Below are 18,768 nucleotides of genomic sequence, written 5' to 3'. Positions count from 1 at the left end.
AGAGCTTGTTTGCAGCCATTTTAAAACTTTATGTCGCTATTTCAGTTTCCCCCCCCCCCCCTCCTCCTTTATTAGCCTGCACCGCTCCTCTGAAACCTCGAGCACACGCTTCCTTTCCTCAAACATGAAGCACTCAAAGTTCACTGAAGAGCAAAAATGTCTTTGTATGAGTCAAGGTTTGGATATTTTCAGGGTAAAACAGAAAAATAACAGCTCCAGCAGTCTTCTAGTTTCCAGGTTCTTTGCCAGCGCGAAGCTAAAGTGACAAGTCTCGATTAAAAAGGGGGGAAAAAAAGGCGTGTTTGCTTTAGGCATAAAGTGCAATGACCTCACGCGGTTGGCATATAGGATTTCCCCACTTGTTTAAAGGAGGATAGCCCCAATAGGACCCAGAGTCAATAGTAGATTAAATGACTTAAGAGTGGAAAATGTTTGCATGGTGTCACCCTGCAAGGACTTTAGCTTCACACATATCTCAGTGGGTCAAAGCAGACACCCGAGGCACACCTGATATGCGCAGGTTGTCTTGGCACGTACAAGCGAGTCGGTGAAGTAATGACGCTCGACCTCCAGACTTCGTAAAACCACGTCTTCAAATTCAAGATAACGCCATGTTTATAAATAACAACGCGGGTTTATTGGTGCGCCTTTTAATTAACTGTGCTAATTCGGTTTGAAAAGTAGTGAAATAAATAAGTGCAATTTTAAAATGTGACTGATTGAATGTAATGTATGTAAAACTGAATCAATCCGATGCTACCCCTTTAACATCCTGGTATTTCTTCAGAATATTTTACTCCTACATTTCACTATACCAATCTCTGAATGGTTGGCACATCATGAGAGAGAGAGAGAGAGAGAGAGAGAGAGATGGCAACCAATGGAGCAAAAGCGTCGACCCTGCACTTGTACTTGTTGTAGAGGTCTCTACCAGATCCGCGTCTAGCTAAGACAGCACCAAGCTTCTCTGTGATCCTCCTATGTTCTTAGTCCCTTTCAATTTTTCCTCCCCGTCTTGAATAAAGAGGAAACACAGCAGCGAGACCGCCCGTTCTGCTTTAAAAAAAAAAAAAAAAAAAAGGGAAAAAAAATGCCAGACTGTAGCTTTTTTCTTGAGCCAGAGAAATCATCAAAGCATGAGCTACATTATTCAGCCTTGCCGAGTCTGCATGACAACACAGCCAACAAACAGGGCTCTTTTCACCAGCAGACGGCCACAACAGTACGACACACTGCTATTTCAAACCACTCGTGAAAAGAAAGGAGCCCCCCCATAACTTGTGAGACGGGAGAAGTGATGTGAAACGCATAATAAATAATATGATTCGCGGCACTCTAAACACTGAAGTATGTAGACAACAACCACTCAACAGACAAACACCAAACAACACAATCATCTGTAGGGATGGGCAATTACTGGCATGCAATAATGCCGACTTTAATGATTTCCCAAGAATGGATGCAAGAATGTGGTTCAAAACAGGCATAGCAATTTGAGATATCTAGAAATGTATGATAAGGGTAACATATTTGGTAACTGTCAATCGCATCATACCTTGAAAACAAAAGGGAAGTAACTCAGTCGTTTCTCGTGATGTCATGTGCATCATAAAATTACAAAACATTAATGCTTTTGTGAGCAAAGAAGAACAAGCAAGTATAAGAGCAACTGTTGGGAGTACAAAATGTTCAGTCAGTGACCAGGATCCAGCAATGCTTCTTTTGCACAGAACAAAATCTTTTTTCATATCCCAACCGCTCATACCCACACAGAGGCAAAAGTGCAATGGGTTTCAGGGTAGTACCAAGATGACAGACTTACCTGTCCTGTGATCAGTACAAAATCGACAAACTTTTTTTTTTCTTTTTTTACATTTTCAGAGGAACTTCTTTACATTGTTGATCCCGTCGGCTTTCATTACTGACCCAGCAGCAACCACAGTGCCGCAGAAAGCACACCTTCAGACAACTCTTGGTTATACTGAGCACCACGCTGCCAAAACCGAATCGAATATCTCCCCTGCTCTTCCCTTCACGTTTCCTAGTCTAGCCAAATGCTCCAGTGGAAATTACCCATCATTGAAACTCTGTCTATGTGAGGTTGCTCCTTGTGTCAATATGTCAGCTGTGCATTTATATTTGTGCCCATACTTGTCTAGCTGCTAAGCGCTTGCCTCCCTTATGCTCTTCTGTCTACATTACCCATCTAAGACTATTCTTCTTCTTGTGCTTGCTCACTTCACTTCCTCTGCTGCTCACTCATAAAAAATAAAAAAAAGCGACATCTGCAAGTGAATATAGCTTGGCTTTTGGACTGGAGCTGATAATGATAGTTTCTCTCTCTCTCTCTCTCTCTCTGGGCAGACAGACATAACATACCATTGCAGCGTTTCCTGTCTATGCTGTCGGGCAAAGTATTTAACCCTATGTGGTGATCACTCTCTCCAATATGCGCGCGCACACATACACTGCGCTGGTGCCAGACAGAGCCCCATACTGCCGGCTAAATCTCTCTGTATTCACATAAAGCATGTCCATATGGTAGGGAACGCAGCCAAGAGAGAAATGAGAAACTTAAACTGGAGGAAGACCCAGAGTGTTGTAAAAAAAAAAAAAAAAAGTGCTCAAGTTGAAGTTAATTGGACTCTGGTGAAAGCTGAGAAATAGCATATATTCTGCATAAAGAAGCTTCATTTATATTTCCCTTTCCTGGTGTAGCATTGTACTTCTGGCGGAGTTCGAAGGAGTCGGTATATCATTGCTGACTCTCTATGCCCCCACCCCATTACTTTGGCTCAAGTTCAATGCTGTCTGGTCTGCACCGACTGTCCATGTACAGTTACACCCTTGGACCAAGGCAAACGCTGAGAAGATTCTGCAACAGCACGTCTCAGATGAAGCAAATCAGTCAAAGTTATCGAACATGAGCTATATGCTAAGACTGACACATTGTCTATGTCAACACCCCGTATAATGTTATATAAAAGATAATAGACTTGGAAAATGTCGACTCAGAATCAAGACAGATTCAAGTTTGGTCTCATTTTGACATCAGTTCAAGCCCAATCATAAGACTTGCAAATGTGATACAATATCAATATCGCAAATACATCTAAAATTCGTCTACGTTTCTTTATTCGCGGTGTTAACATGTAACCATTCATTCCACATATGGCTCCAGCGAGTTCAAGTTCACCTGCACATCGCCAACTTTTCAAAGTCGCCGTCCACAAGGATTGCATTAAGCGAAATTGCAAACTATTTTTGAATTCGCCGACCGCCACGAGAGACAATTAGTCCAGTAGCCCACTTTTACGCATGATATGGAATCTATCCAAGCGCGACCCCGACTCACGCGCAGACGCTCACTTCGAACGTGCATTACTGTATATGGGACAGACAAGTTTCCCCCCATGCCCCGCGCCGGTCCACTCCGAGAGCGTTCACAATACTACCGCCCCGCACTAAGCGCTCGTGTGTATATAGGTTTAGCGTCTTGGGTGAAGTCTGATTTGTTATCCTTCTGTCGCGACGTTGGAGAGTGCGCATAAGCCCGATTAACTACAAAGTCTGAGGGTATGTTGTTGAGTTGAGGTCGACACAGAAAGAGAGGAGAAGAAGAAGCGGGTATAGCGACTCACATATCTCCATTCCCTGTGGCTGGGAAGCGGTGCAGTTGCAGGAGCAGGTGACATTGGAGTTTGCGGGGCCGCCAGGGGCCGTTAGGTTTTGCATGGGGCTGGGCAGAGCTGGACACCGCTCCGGGGAGAGAGCCGCAGCCACCGCCACGGCCCCCCGACGAGAAAACAACAACCTAAAAAAAAAAAGGGGGAAAAAAAAAAAAGGAAAAAAACTTCCAGGCAGCGGCAGCACAGCGCGGCCGCTCCGAGTAACTCCACACAGTTTTGGACTTAACCTCCACGACTCATCTCACGCCATTTTTTGGGGTAGCGGGCGCTGCTCTAGGGCTGAGTTAAGAGGCAGGTTTCGGGGGGGGAAACAGCGATTGCATTTGACTAACGCATTGTAGAGTTTTCTCCGCTCCTTCCTCCACCGCCGAGAGCAGCTGTCCTCCCTCTGCCAGACCGGAGCAGACACGGCGCTGTCGGGCCCGCCCCCCCCCTCCGCTCTCGAACGGAGCGACGTGCGCCTCGGCTAATCAGAGCGCAGCGCAGGAGGGCCAGACGGGGGAGAGAGGAAGTGCTGCCTTCAAGAGCAGACGGATTTGCCCAATTTCTGACCCAGTCTCCAGTTTAACACCTCCCACCAAACTGGGAAAGTCTGGGTTTTTTCTGCAGATACGTGAGTCAGGCAGCGATTCCACTTTCTAAAACTCGAGAGTGACTCAGCCGCACTTTCTGCTCATTATGTCGGCTGTAAAAAAAACACTCAGCCACTCACGTCTCTCTAGAAACAACTATAGGGGCTTTTTTTTTTTTAATGCAGGAGGCCTATTTCTATTATTATGACATGTAGCCTATCCCCAAAAAAGGTATGGAAAGCAACTACTTACCCCCGTATTGGAAATTACAAACTTTACATAATGCAAAAACAGTTCTAAAGTGATTTATATGCGAGATATATACACATGTACTAAGTCACCCTAACGCTACCAACAACCTATGCCAACTAATTCTGTTTTGACAGAAGGGCTATTGTCCCTTGCAGCCCGTGATGCAAAGAAGCGATCAATGTCTGTGAGATCAACTGAGTGTACAACACAACCATTACATAGCTCTCTCGGCAACAGCAATTTGTGGCAATAAAGAGCTCCCCTATTCCCCATTAGACATGTAAAATAGATCAACCAGACTATAGCCAACTATATGCACATTTATTTGTCTGGACCATAGCATATTTAAATGAATAATGAGCCAGTTTGTTTGCTGAGGGCCCCTCCAATTCTGTCTGGAGTCGGCTGTGGTTAATATTCATGAGGGCTCCTGCATATATTATCTACAGAAATTATTAATTGATCATTGTCCAAGCTGGTACTCCACAAGCGCAGACATATATACGTGTGATACTTGTGTTTGATATGATTTGGAAGATTACAACGGTGCTTAAGATGATAAAAAATAAATTGCCAGTGAGGGCGCTCGGCTGTAGAAAAATAATAAAAGTCACAATTTAAATCAAGATTCTCCAGATGATTATTTGCCAACTTAACAATGTCCTTTCTTCACTAATTAACTTCATATTTGCTTGCCCATTACCCACTTTTATTTCATTTGGAACACATAGTTACAAGAAATTGGTGCTGATTTGGTGCCTGACCCCTGCTAGGATCAGATGAACCTGAGGGTATGATAGAAAACTGGGTCTTCCGAGCAGTCCCTGAACGCATCACGGTGGAAGGGATGGGACAGGACTTGTACTGTATGTCTGCGAGGGTGCTTGGGGAGGGAGGGAGGGAGGGTGCACATGGCTGGGGCAGAGGAGAGGAGCTATGAGGGGGGGGGTTGACCTGACTCAGAGCGAGCAGACGGCCGGGTCGCTCTCTGACAATGGCAATGAGAGCGGAGCAGCAGAGAGAGAGAGAGAGAGAGAGAGAGAGAGGGGTGGGTGGGGTGGGGGAGAGGGGTGTGCATGGGGCCATCAGCCTGCACCCTGCGTTATTTGGGGAGGGCTGGGGAGGAGGACGCCTCGAGTTTCACTCCCTTGTTACGGCGGGACACAGCCAATGGAGACGGCGCTTTGAAGGGGCTAACCTTGAGCTGACCCCCTGCACCGGGCTGTGGTTCAGGGGCACATGTGCGGCACAGAGGCCAGGCCCCCCCACCTCGCCCCCCGCCTCTTCCAGCAGCAACACTTCCTCTGTGAGTGTAACTAACAGTGCAACACTCACACCCCACACGCACAAACGCTCTCCAGCCAGGACTGTCTGCAGGCTATAAATAAACCAGGCTGTTCAAATCGGAGAAAGCTCTGAATGCCACTCTAGGATAGCAGGCCCAGGCCCCTATAGAGCACATTAGGAAGCTTCCAACATTAGTAACTTTAGATAGTGCACAACATACAGGTGTTTTTATAACTGGACGTATTATGACTTCCTTTATATTAGACATTTCTCTTTACAATACTTCAAATGTGCCTAATGCTGTCAGAACATGACTTTATTTGAACAGGGACAATGCACATGAATCAACATTTCTGTAAATGTTCCAGTTTTAGCGTTAAAGCTAGTTTTCTAATCCGTGGGCAAGATGTAGATTGCCAGCAGCAAACAATGTAACAACAACAATCATTATTGGCCGACTTAAAGCAGTACTATAAGTAACTTGTTAAGTAGTCCCTCTGGGGGTAATGCAAGTGTTAATGGAATGATTGGGGGGGTCTTTCATCTCCACCTGGTGTCTCTGGCCAGAAAACCACAATTGCAACTTGGCTGCCAACGGGTCGGAGCCACCAATACACACTAATGGAATCACGAAGAAGACGGGCAAAGCTAACTGCGAGCTAGCGCCACGTAAACAGTATTTACAGCCAAGTTTGAGTGAAAAAATATATTTCCATTGTGTAATTGGATGTACAATATCACTCTCTCTCTTTGTCTTTTTTGTCAGCGTAGTATTTACTCTCACGGACAATTAATGAGAAAAAACGAAACATGTTATGACACCTACAATGGCGCTTAAGGCCACTAGGGGCATGAGTTACTCAGTACTGCTTTAAAATTACTTTGATTATTACTATTATTATTATTATTATCATTATTATTAATAATATTAGTATTATTATCATTGATAGTTCATTAAACTTTGTCAAATATGCCTTTAAATGGAGCCATGGGCAACCGTTCCATTTCTTTTAAAGTGACTCCACAGTTGTCATGCAAGTACCTCAAGCTGCAGGAGTTTATTTTCCTCAAAAGTCAACTCGCTATGGAAGCGCTAACCATTAGGTCACTGCTCTTACACACATTTCCGGAAAACTCTTATCTTATGAATATATGTAGATACGTAATCCCTTGCAGCCCTGACTCTCCATAACAGTGTTGTCAACCTAAGGCCATTTCACATACCACGGAACAAAGCAGCCTATTCAGCACCACACGACCTGCAGCAAACTATAAAAGTAACATTTTATCCGTATACATAAAAAAAAAGAAAAGAAAATCTCATCTAGGTTTTGACTGAAACCCGTGTGAGTGTATGAAGCTGGCGGGGGTTTAGCTCTTTATTCTGAAAACGTTGGTAACCAAAGGCAATAAAAGCAAATGGACCTCTGTGAAGGGAAATAAGTAAATGGGAAAAGCAAAGACCTCCGACAGATGTTGTGCATTAGGCGCCGCATCACCAGCCAACTTCCACATCCCATCATGCAAAAATATTTTCCTTGACTCCAGCCCATAAGTGAAGTGACACTTTCGGAGAGAAGGGTGAGGGAAAAATAGATGCATGACCCTGATGTAATTTAGAAAATGGCTGGCAGCTGTCATAATTTTACTGAAGCAACAAATTGAGCCACTGCTGTCTCATCAGCGGAGGCAACATCAACAGAAACACTTTGGAAGGGTGTTTTCCATGGATGGATATGGACTTGACAAAGCTGAAAAAGTAAATCATCTCTGTATTTTAACATTATGATGGTATTTAATTTGATGCCCCAGTGATGATAGTGTTAAAGAATCCACTAAAATGTATAAAATGCCTTATTATTACTGATGTCATTGGCCCCATACATATGTTGTGTGCAGGTCATGGTGATTGAAGACTTGCCATAAAAACTAATCCTTTTTTCAGTCTGTTAGTGTTTGATTTTGTTCTACATTTGTTTCAGGAACATGATATTTTATGATAAAAGATGCCAATTTGAGGAGTTTTTGAATTAAAATAATTGTAATAGTTTGCTATTGCTATGATAGGATCGGTTTTCCTTTCAAGGGCCTTTAATTTATCCAAGCACAATGAGTATTGTTGCATTAACTGATGTGATTAAATGATATGTTTTAAAATATTTCAGTATTTCAAAGCTGTTTCAAATGCTTTTTTGGGCCATGTTTATTCCCAGGGTTGGCTCTGATTAAATTCAAACCAGTGATCGCCAAGTGGGTCATATGATCAAATAGTGCATTTAATCTTTCATTCCCCTCCATTGTCTATACCGACTTTCACACATATCTTTGGAACAGAAGGTGATAGAGTAAAGACTTTTTGTGTGTGTCAGAAACTAGCAGTTTTTTTAACAACAAAATAATAATAATAAAATGGGTTGTCCCGCTCTCACAATGGTATGAACTCATCTTTTATTAACACTGTATACAACTGTCTAGACCTCAGTGGCTCAATGTTTAGTGTGACCATTTATGAGGTCACTCCAATATTTACCCATACATAAATATATAAAACGCACAGTGTGCCAGACAAGCGCAGAGCATCCAGACATCCTCTCATCCAGAGACCCCTCTAAACAGCCAAACACACACACACAAACACACACAGTGTCTGTCTACCGCGTCAATTTAGTCCCCCGGGGAGCACGCCGGGTGACACCACTAACAGGGCAGACCAGACCAGACAGCCAGCAGACAGATAAATACTAGCCTAGGCTGAATACCAAATGCACTCCAGTCTACCCGTTCCCTTCCCCCCTCCCTCTCGCTGCCTGAACCAAACGCCAGGCTGCATGAACAGCATTGCTCTCTCTCTCTCTCTCTCTCTCTCTCTCTCTCTCTCTCTCTCTCTCTGAGCGTCTGTCTCATGATGTATTTGAGGAATACTAACTTTAGGCTGATGGGGTGATCATGTCTGGGAAGTGGATGTCTGTCTATTTTTAGGTACTGGGGTAGAGAGGGGAAAGACTCTCATGCCCTATAATAAAATCTACAGAAATTAAGAATTTGTTCCATTACTGACCCCTAGTGGCTGGGGTTAGCATCAATAGTTGGATGCTGTTGACGAATCAATTCCTTCAATCATTAGAGCAGTCCGAGGCAAGTTTACTCGACAGCAGTGGCACAAACTCAAGCAAGAGAGGTGGTCCTTCTCCAGTTTTTTAGAAGGGATTGAAACCATTTCAAGATATGAGCGTTTCAGGGGGGTTTTTCTGGGCGAAGGGCAGAGAGAGACATTTAGCAGATTGTTGGAGACAGATATGGTCTTTGGGCCCCACACTTCCATCAAAGAAAGACACTATTTTGCAATTGTAAACCCTTAGATATGAAGGATTTTTTTATCCTTTTATTGTTTCAGGAGTAACGGCTTGAAAGGCAAGACTAATGAATGCAAAGAATCCAAAAAACAGCATAAATATTAAACTCTCAAAAACCTTATATTTTACTGGCATCGACCATGACAAAACATGCCAGGCTAACTTGGGTTGATCACGCCTGGCACATGGATGTACGTCTATTTTTGGCCACGGAGGGGGTAGCGGTGGGGGGTGGCGGTAGATGGAGGGGAGGGGTTTTCCTGCTCACAAAAAGGATTCGTGCTTGTTCAGGAGTTCTCTGCATGTGGCATTGTTATCCAACTGTTTGGAATCAGAGCATGACCCAGTTGTCCCATCAAAAAGATTATTTCCTTTATGCGACCGCCACTGTAGCGACCATGGAGGAAAAACGTGAGCTAAAAATAGTCCAAAACCAGAACTAAACTAAGCCAGCAACAAATGGATGCAAAACAGGTAAGAATAATAGATTAGTGGCAAGGTCTAAAATCATGGCTTAAAGAAGGAAGAAGTAAGGCTAAAAGACCAAACCTTAGATTAAATTGAGACCGACCATTCAGGACATGTCGTGTGACAAAAAGGGAACCTGGCCATGGTTAACACACGTCCAAATCATATGACAAGAGCTAAAATAGTAAGGCAAGTTAGAACTAGGTCAAAACAGACAAAAGAAACCAATATCACAAAACAAAACTCCTAATAACACAGAAAACAATGAGAGCAGAGAAGTTTTAAAGCAACACTTACTGTGTATGGGACTTGTTTCACCCATCAACCAAAAACATGCAATACGCTCATGGTGCTGATAGGTACTTTGACCTAATGGATCATATAAAGAAGGTAATCATCCCTAAAGTATGAAAACATATCAACAGACTGAATTTTGGATAAGGTATTGATCTATTGTTTAAATCGCCGGAGCTGACGTCGTGTGTCTGGAGAAGACACTTCTGCCCCATTACTTGCTCCATCAAAGTGGCTCCTGGAGGTGGTTGCGACAGTTGTGGCATCCAGTGGTAGAAACTGCCATAATCACCATGTAACTGTGGCGACCCTGGTGATAAAGGCATTCAAAAAAAAAAAAAGAAAAAAAGTACTGTTCTGTTGATTGCTGTCCAGGGGTCTCCAAACATAAAACCATAACTCCAACCTTATTGCCTTATTACATTACTAGCTGAGACCCGGCCTTCGGCCGGGCCTCGCTAGTCTCCACATTTGATATTCTGAGATTATGAGTGATTACAAAGAAATGTCCAACCCGTCACACAGTTCAGCTGTAGACCAGTGGTTCCCAACCCATGCCAAAAACTATGGCCACTACAAATGAGTAAAAGAATGAATGCCAAAAAAAATGTCAAACAAACTGCAATTGGAGTGTTTGATGCACCCGTGCTCCTTTCTTATAAACTACAACGACAATATTTTCGCTAAACTCAGGGAATAGAATTCAAGAGACAGTGGAAAAATTATGGATAAATATTCGGGGTTCAGCTCTAACGCTTTGGTTCAAAGTGCAGGACCCGTGGTTTGGTGCATCACGGTAGTTTACAATCCAAAAAATAATGAGTAGGTTTAGAAATGAAATAGCCTAATTATCGTTGTTAGAAAGTATTTATAACCTTACAATAAAATTGGCAATGCTTTCCAAGCTGCTTTAGAATAAAATGTACCTCTGGGCTCAATACGTGAAAGCAAAATAGAAAACAAAAGGTACAGCAGCAAAGTAAAAAAAAAGATAAAAAGAAAAAAAACTACGCAGTGCAGGCCATGCGCTCGTTAAGTTGTAGTGTCATTTTCGCTTTTACTCACACGGAGGATAAATCAGTCGGAGCAGCGCGTGTGATTAGAGGCTCGTGTTTGAGGAGGTTTTGGGCACGCACGCACACGCACACACATACGCACACGCACACGCACGCACACATGGGCCTGTTTGGAGGCGCACGCGCACACATACATACACACACACACGCACACACACACACATCGCCCTGTTTGTACGCGCGCACACGCACGGCAGTCAGATCTCGTGCACTCGGGTTTTTGTGACAGCGGGTTGTCCTCGGACAGCAGCACCGCGGTCCATATGGACCCGTGGCCAATGCCCGCGAGCGGTGGGACTCGTCACGTGGGGGCCGGCCGCGGATGTAATAACACCAACCACGCACACACTCAGTACTGTCGCCAGGCTTCCTGGTGTTCCCAAACGGTCTCCCATCCCAGTCCTAACCAGGCCTTTCCCTGCTTAGCTTCGGAGGAACGGTCTCCCATCCCAGTTCTAACCAGGCACTTTCCTGCTTAGCTTCAAAGTCGGTATGGGAAATAAACATGGCGGCGCCCAGGCGGCGGCCATTGAGATAGCGTTTTCTATAATAGATAAACCTCCAAACTACTTTCACACATTATTCCACTGTGCATGAACTATGTAGGTTCAAGTTAAAACAGATTGTACCCATTTTGGTTTGTTAAAATGTATCAATGTATACTTGTGTATCTGGATGTACGCGTTACTTCCTAAAACGGTCTCCTAAGTGGGCCGCATGGGCCAAACTTGAACCTTCATGAGGTTGGCTAAGAAGGGGTACTAAGATATTTGTCTTCTTTGATCAAACTGCACTAAATAAACTGCCTATAGTTGATAAGGAGACATTTTTCAGATCTCCAACTTTTTATGCTATTTACAGGCAAACATTACTTACTCTAATGTGCTTCATTTCCCTAAGGGGAAAAAATGGGCAGCCATAAGGAAATAAGACATGAGAAAGATTGAACTAAATGAGACAATCTGCTACACTATAACTTAGTCCCGTTTCTTGCTTATGCATTTTCTTCACAGGAAATGTATCTGAAATAGCTTTTTAATTGTATACTGACATTGTTAACACCATTTTTGTGCTCTAAATCTTCAGTCAGATTTTTGCAAGCCTGGTTCGCAACAAGGCTCTCCCTCCCCCTCTCAGTAAAAACCATCGCATTCCAAGCTCCAACTGCACCATCTGACCACCAAACAGGCGCTGCCACTCCACAGCGCCATCTTGTGGAAGTTGCTCAAACGCTATGCTTCATGATTCATCCCAAACATGGACAGGGAACACTTTGGATTCTCTGGTGTGTCTAGCCTCTCGTCTCTTCCACAACAGACTTGAAGAAACCCAAGCTGTCTCCGGGGGCACGGACTTAAGCTTTGAATCAATTACGCCTCGTCTTCATCACACGCCACCAGGGAAGCACGGAGGAGGACACAGACAAAATGAAAGAGTCACTTCCTGCAGCTTATTTTATCCAGACGTGCGCTCTGTTCTGGCGGGTAAAAAAGAAAAAGAGAAAGCTAGACGTGGCGGAGGGACGTTGAGAAAACTCACACTGAGACAAAATTGCTTTTAAATTGCAAAGTGAAGTCCTGGAAAGAGGAGAGGAGCGCTCTATATGCGTTACACAGGTGGATAAAAGAGCAGACATGCAGACAGTGTGTGGGCCCAATAAACAAATGAAAGGAAAAAGCAGGAATTAAATTTGAACGGGACACATTCATGGTTAATGTCATAAGAAGAAGCATGGGGCCATGTAAGAACTTGATTTATAAAAAGGGTTTCATTGAATCTGGGATTAGCAGTAGGTTGCTTTCAGGTGTCTGTGCCGAGTCAGAGGATATGCATTTTGTGGTTTCAAAATGCAGCTCCTTGGTCGACTTGAAATTTCAAAATTATCTATCTATCTAAACATTTCTCAATGCAGTGCTCATCAAAAATGTCCAACGTCTATGTACATATTGTATTGCAGAAAGTCGTTACACGGGCCACCAATGGCAAACTCAGACAGCCATCTGTTTCCTGTTACAGATCAAATATCTGATAACACAAAATAGAACAGTATCAAGTCAAAACAAATCTTCCGCTTATTATGACAGACAAACTGCAGTGAATCCAAGTATATTGAGAAATGTCCCTGAACAAAGTGATTTCAGATTCAGACTAACTCACTTTGGGTGAATTGTGTCTTTGAAAGAATAAGATTCTCTTTCCCCACTGAAGAAGTTAAACTTACGATATGCACTCAGTCTGCGCTGATGAAGACCTGAATAAGGTCGAATATTCATAATAAATGCTTTTAATAAGTCAGAAGTGCCTTGGACTGCCGCTCTTTATCTAATTAAATCTAAATTGTCCAGGATACACTATGCCTTCAGTCCACATTAGCACAAAAGTTAAGTATTGAGAAGAAGATTTTGGGGATAAGGCTCATATTAATGAAAAGAGTAACAGAAACAGTTTATAGTCATCGGCAGGCAGACAGGCACACATGGCATGCATCAGCACATGAGAGATAAGCTATGGCAAACTGGTATCATAGCTACACAGATACAGTCTGCTGAAGAGCCAATGCTTTCTCAATCAGATAATAAAAGTGGTTAAAGAGAGCCCTGTTGACCTTGTGGGCCCTTTTAATGGCCGCTAAAGTCCGCTTTCTGCCCGCGTCGCTTCACAAGTGCTTCATCTTCACCTGCTGACATTTAAGGAGCAGTGAGGAGCTGAGAGACTGTCACAGCAACCTGACTCCCACGTGGACTGTGTCCCGGCATGGCACACACTGCACACATACACATATATATGTTACACTGGGAATCACAGTGTGGCCCTGTTATCGTTCAGAGTAAACCATGTTCCTTTAAGGATGGGCTCCTCTTGTTATTTTTTACTTCATGTGTTGCAGTCACCTGTAAGAGACAATAAGTACTATGCAATAAATTGTAATTTAAGATTTGTAAATGGCATTACCTTCATCTGACCTGCTCAACATACACCTCATGGTGGGAGGGTGGTAATAATGGATAGTGTATTTTGGCTTTGGCAAAAAGATTCAGTAAGAGTTCACAGCACAGTTAGAGCATGGTAATAGGATGAAATTAGCATGGCACCTAAAAGTGAAATAATATGGTAATTATGCTGCTTCTATGGAAAGAGCACACACACCTAATTCATTTTATGATAACACAACTTTTTTTGTCTTGCCCCACAGAAGGAAAGGACGGTAAAACACCTATCCAGCAGGCACAAGGAGAACATGCCAATCCACACAGTGATCATTACCCTTACCCTGAGACAAGATCAAGAATTGAAGTTGTATTTTCTTGGTAATATCATGGGAACAGGCCTGCAAAATGCATTTCCCCCTTCTGTCTTAGTTAACATGCGATTTCCACTGTATTATGGTACTATGCTATCATTGTGCTGTAAAGAGCAACCAAAGAATGACAAAGGTTCATTTTGATAACAGCGCTTTGTTTGCTCAGAACAAAACAAGCCTGTGTTGTGGAGTTTTGAGGGTTATTGCCAAAAACAGGCTGGATTTCAATGAGAGTTATTTAACGCTTGCTGTTTTCACTATCTTATGTGGATGTTCCTCGACACATGACCCGTCGACCACTACTCTCACTCTGCATGAACGCGCCCCTGTATGGTCACCAGACACCAGACAAACAGCCCTCTCTCTCTCGTCTCGTGTGGGGGGGTGTAATCCAAGTCTGATCCTAAAGGTGTGACTGCGACGCGCACAGACAGCTGCACAGAGTAGACCGACTCCTGACTCAGCTGAAAGTGCTGCGATGATGACTTTGAGGAGCAGTGGATTCCCTGTACAGTTCAGTCAAATTTCAAAACATTTCAGAGACAAAAATGGATTCATAATATACAGGGTTGAATTTGGATATTAAGGGGAATTTTATTAAGTTAAGAAAACATAAAAGGAGAGCCGGTTGGTTTGAGTTGAGTGAACGAGGCTGCCGTTACACCATCCTAGTGAGGCATTGAAGTTTTGTGGTTGTAACCGTGGAGAACCTAAGAAACCAGGAACATGAAATAACATGTTAGAGGAGATTTACACAACACGGCGTAGAGCTGTTTATCCTCCGCACTAAGGCCCCAGTGTCCTGAGCATTCCTGCGAAGGGTGCAGCCTCATCATCACAGGACCAAACACTGCCAGATCATATCAAAGACTCCACAGAAGAGACCAGATGTTACGTTGGCGATAACATTGTTTTGTGTGACTGTTTCGTGTTACCTCACACCGCTTGCATGTCGAAATAGTGATCTTGTTCCTGTAAGTCAAGACTTCCTATAGATCACTGGCCTAATATTGAAAGGGGTGGGAACTGCTGTTTACATTATTCTGCAAGTTTTGCACACTGCATATCAAATTAACAAACATTTTCAAGTTTGTTATCCCTCTGCCATCATTCATCCAAAAAACCTGTGTGTATAAGGGTAGCGCTGACTTTCTGTTGTATCTCTCTGACTGGAGTCTGCATGTCTCCTGTGGAACTATAACGTTTTCCTGTACCTCCACCTCTCCAGGCCCATGTGTTAGGGGAACTGCTGACTCTAAACAGCCTGGTAAATCAGGTGAGAGTGAATGGCTGTCACCGTGTGTCTAAATGTGGGGCTAATTGGCCATTGTCCTGGGTGGACCATATCCGCCCGAGGGTGTATGAATGAATGTATGTGAGGGGGGAGAGGAAAGCACCTCTGCTAGAGCCATTAGACCGCAGTCTTCTAGATCAGATCCTAGAGGGCATTTTAGCTATGCAGATGGTGCCATGCATCGCTGATGGCTATTCATTTAAGTGTGTGTATTCAATAAATGACTATATTGTGATTCAGCTGAATGTGGCATAATCTGTGCAAATACTGAGAAGTCTCAAACTAAATCTAAATGTCAGAACAACAGAAATATATAAATGAGCACAGATTTGATCGATGACTGAAAATAGCAAATCAGACAGGCCAACAGATGAGGGCAAGAGGGCATGACATTTAAGGGTGAAAAGATGCAAAATGTTCAGGTACGGTAAGGCACCAAGTATGGAGTGAATGTATAATCGTCTCATGTGAAGCGCTTTGTGACTATGTCTGTGAAAGACACTATATAAATAAAGTTTTTCTTCTTTCTCTTCTTCTTCTGCTTCCTCTTCATATTCTTCTTCTTCTCCTTTTTTTTCTTCTTTTTCTTTTTCTTTTTCTTCTTCCTCTTTTTCTTCTTCTCTTTTTTTTCTTCTTCTCCTCCTTTTTCTCCTTCTTTTTCTTCTCCTTCTTCTTTCTCTTCTTTTTCTTTTTTCTCTTCTTTTTCTTTATTTTTTCTTCTTTTTCTCTTTTCCTCTTTTTCTTCCTCCTCTTTTTCTTCTTCTTCTTCTGTTTGACACTTAAATGTTTTACAAACACATAAAAATGACTTTGGCCAATCTGGCATTGTGAGATCCCTTGCTCAACATTCCTTTTCCTTTAACATGCATGCTTCTGCCCATATTCTGCTCTGGAGAAAATTTACAAAATGACTTGTTTGGATAAAAAAAAAAAAAAAACGCATTAGGCCAGTAATGCTAAAATGTGTTTTAAAATGGTAAGCCTTATGTGTACACAAGTTATGCCATTTTACTTTTGCATGAACAATTATTTGGCCACAGGGGCACTGTCCACTACATGTGCCGTGCCTCTGACTGCCACAGAAAGTTCTCAGACAGGCTGATTGCAGAGCCTGTAGCCCAATAAAACAGCGGAGATTTGCAGCTTGTTGACCTTGTTTAGCGCCGGTGCCGTGTCATTTCCTGTCCGCACACAGGTGCAGAGCGGTGGTTTATATACATTCATAAAGCCAGACTATCATTTTCCCTGTGCACCTCCGCTCGTCCTGTACCTGTCTGGGAGAGTGCCGCAGGCTGCACTGCAGTCACAACACACTCGGGGAAAAGTTGGACAGACACCACACCACTCACCGACACTTCATTATAGAGACTGGATACACGTCTGACCACTGTAAGACAAAACTGGATACACATGTTTGCTGCTTATTTGGGAACTGAAACAATGTATTTTATAACATTTAGTTCCTTTGATAATTTCATTGTGATGAATGTAAGACAAAGCACCTCTACAGTATCTGGTAGTAGTTTTTTATTGTTAGTTTAATCTTACAAACATTTTTGAATCACTGGAAATATCCTTTGGGCATAGTATCGGAGCATTTCCCCCCCCCCCCCCTTGGACAATTTAGATATGCAAAGAACTTAATAAGTAAACCAAAAGTAAATATACTACATTTTTCAGAATCTGTACCTGTATACAGTACCTGTGTACAGTACACCAAAAAAAAAAAGAGGTAAAAATGTCGTTTATACGGTTTCTACACTGAAAAACTGAAAAGATGTTGGATCATAAAGACTAGTATTGGAAAAGGGATCCTAATGGTGATACCAGCCCTGGAATCACTTGGAATGTAATCGAAAGTGAAAAAGACTGGTATCTTGTCTGGGAACCAAGTGCCAAATTGCAAATCAATGTGAATTTGCTGACTTGACCATATGAGGAAGACGGTAAAGCAGCAAGTGAGGCGGAGAAAATGCAATTCCAACAAGCACACTGCAAACCCTCAGTCCTAACTCACATTTTGTTGGACAGTCCCAGTCGGTCATAAAGCCTGCTTGTATCCAGTTAGTGTGACTCTGCGGCCGCCCAGTGCTGTCCTCAGCATCGGGCTGTGTGTCTGTAACTATACATACGGACTTTAAGAGCACAGAGGATGGGCTGTAAGCTGGCCGTCCCGCTCTGTAATCACTGGTGTTTACGGCCAAATAAAACCACACACACACACACAGGTCCCTGCTGCGTCCTGTCTCCGCGAGGCTCACCGTACCTCAGCTTTACGGCACTGTCTGCTCTGCCTGTGTCATTACCGCCGTCTGCTCCGGGCTCCTCATCGCTGGAGGAAGTGGACATAAACGTCCACACTGCCGTCCTCTTTACCTTTCCGTTCACTTTAGATTTAGACCATTTTTAAAGTGTATTGTTGCCTATACTATTACTTTATCAACTGGTACTTTTACTTAGCTATTACATCTGCTTCTTGTACTACTGTTATGTCTGTGCAGGATGTGCTTAGTGGCACTACAAAGGAATTTTCCTTGCCTTATGAGGACACAAGCTACAAAACCTTCAGTCTCTAAGCTTTAATACTCTGCCATAGCTCTAATCAGAACGTGGTTGTGGACTGCGATTGCAGAATGAACACTGGTTTTAGCCAATGTCTGGCAAATATAAGTGTAAAGCGTATTCAGATTTCGGATCCTATTTTTCTCACGTAAAAAACGGTCATTATTAATAAATAAACAGCTGCCACAGCTCCCCAGGGGTAGCCTACTACCATTCATTCAGTCAAACACGATTCAAGGTGGGTGAAGTGTCTTGCTCAAGGAGACAATGACAGTGCACCTGCGTCCTCTGGGATTCTAACCACCAACCTTTCAGTCACAAGACGACCCTCTCTACCATTTGAGCCACTGTTGATTCATTTCTGCATTTTTAGTGTTGCATCTATTGTGCATGTGCGACAGTGTGTGAAGTGGACATAGTATGAGCCCACCTGCCCCTCTTTGTCCTCTTTACTTGTTCTCTCTCTGCCCCACTGCTGGCTCGAGCTTACGTCGCGGTGTCGCAGAGGCAGTGTGCCAGTGAAGGAGATTGGCATTAGAGCCAGACATGAGCTCATCGGGCGGCTGGGCAGACAGCTCAGCAGGGCCCTACCGCAGCCCCACGCACCGCTACCTGCTGAT

At 43.4% G+C, this 18,768-nt stretch overlaps 1 protein-coding gene across 3 annotated transcripts in view; it reads right to left on the bottom strand.

The window, feature by feature from the left end:
- Positions 1 to 18,768, bottom strand: part of LOC306966614 (low-density lipoprotein receptor class A domain-containing protein 4-like) — a 262,075-nt gene that overhangs the window by 49,945 nt on the left and 193,362 nt on the right. Inside the window, exon 1 of one of the 3 annotated variants that reach the window (XM_079561419.1) lies at positions 3,642 to 4,108. The exons of the other annotated variants lie outside the window; for them this stretch is intronic. Coding sequence (XP_079417545.1) covers positions 3,642 to 3,735 — 94 coding nt within the window. The 5' untranslated portion in view covers positions 3,736 to 4,108. Of the gene's footprint in view, positions 1 to 3,641; positions 4,109 to 18,768 lie in introns of those variants that run through there. 3 annotated transcript variants of the gene reach the window in all.

This window comes from Gobius niger (genome assembly GCF_951799975.1).
Source record: "Gobius niger genome assembly, chromosome: 8".
NCBI classification, from domain to species: domain Eukaryota; kingdom Metazoa; phylum Chordata; class Actinopteri; order Gobiiformes; family Gobiidae; genus Gobius; species Gobius niger.
Note: the sequence above shows the minus strand (reverse complement) of the source record. Positions and strands in the feature narration are given on the sequence as shown.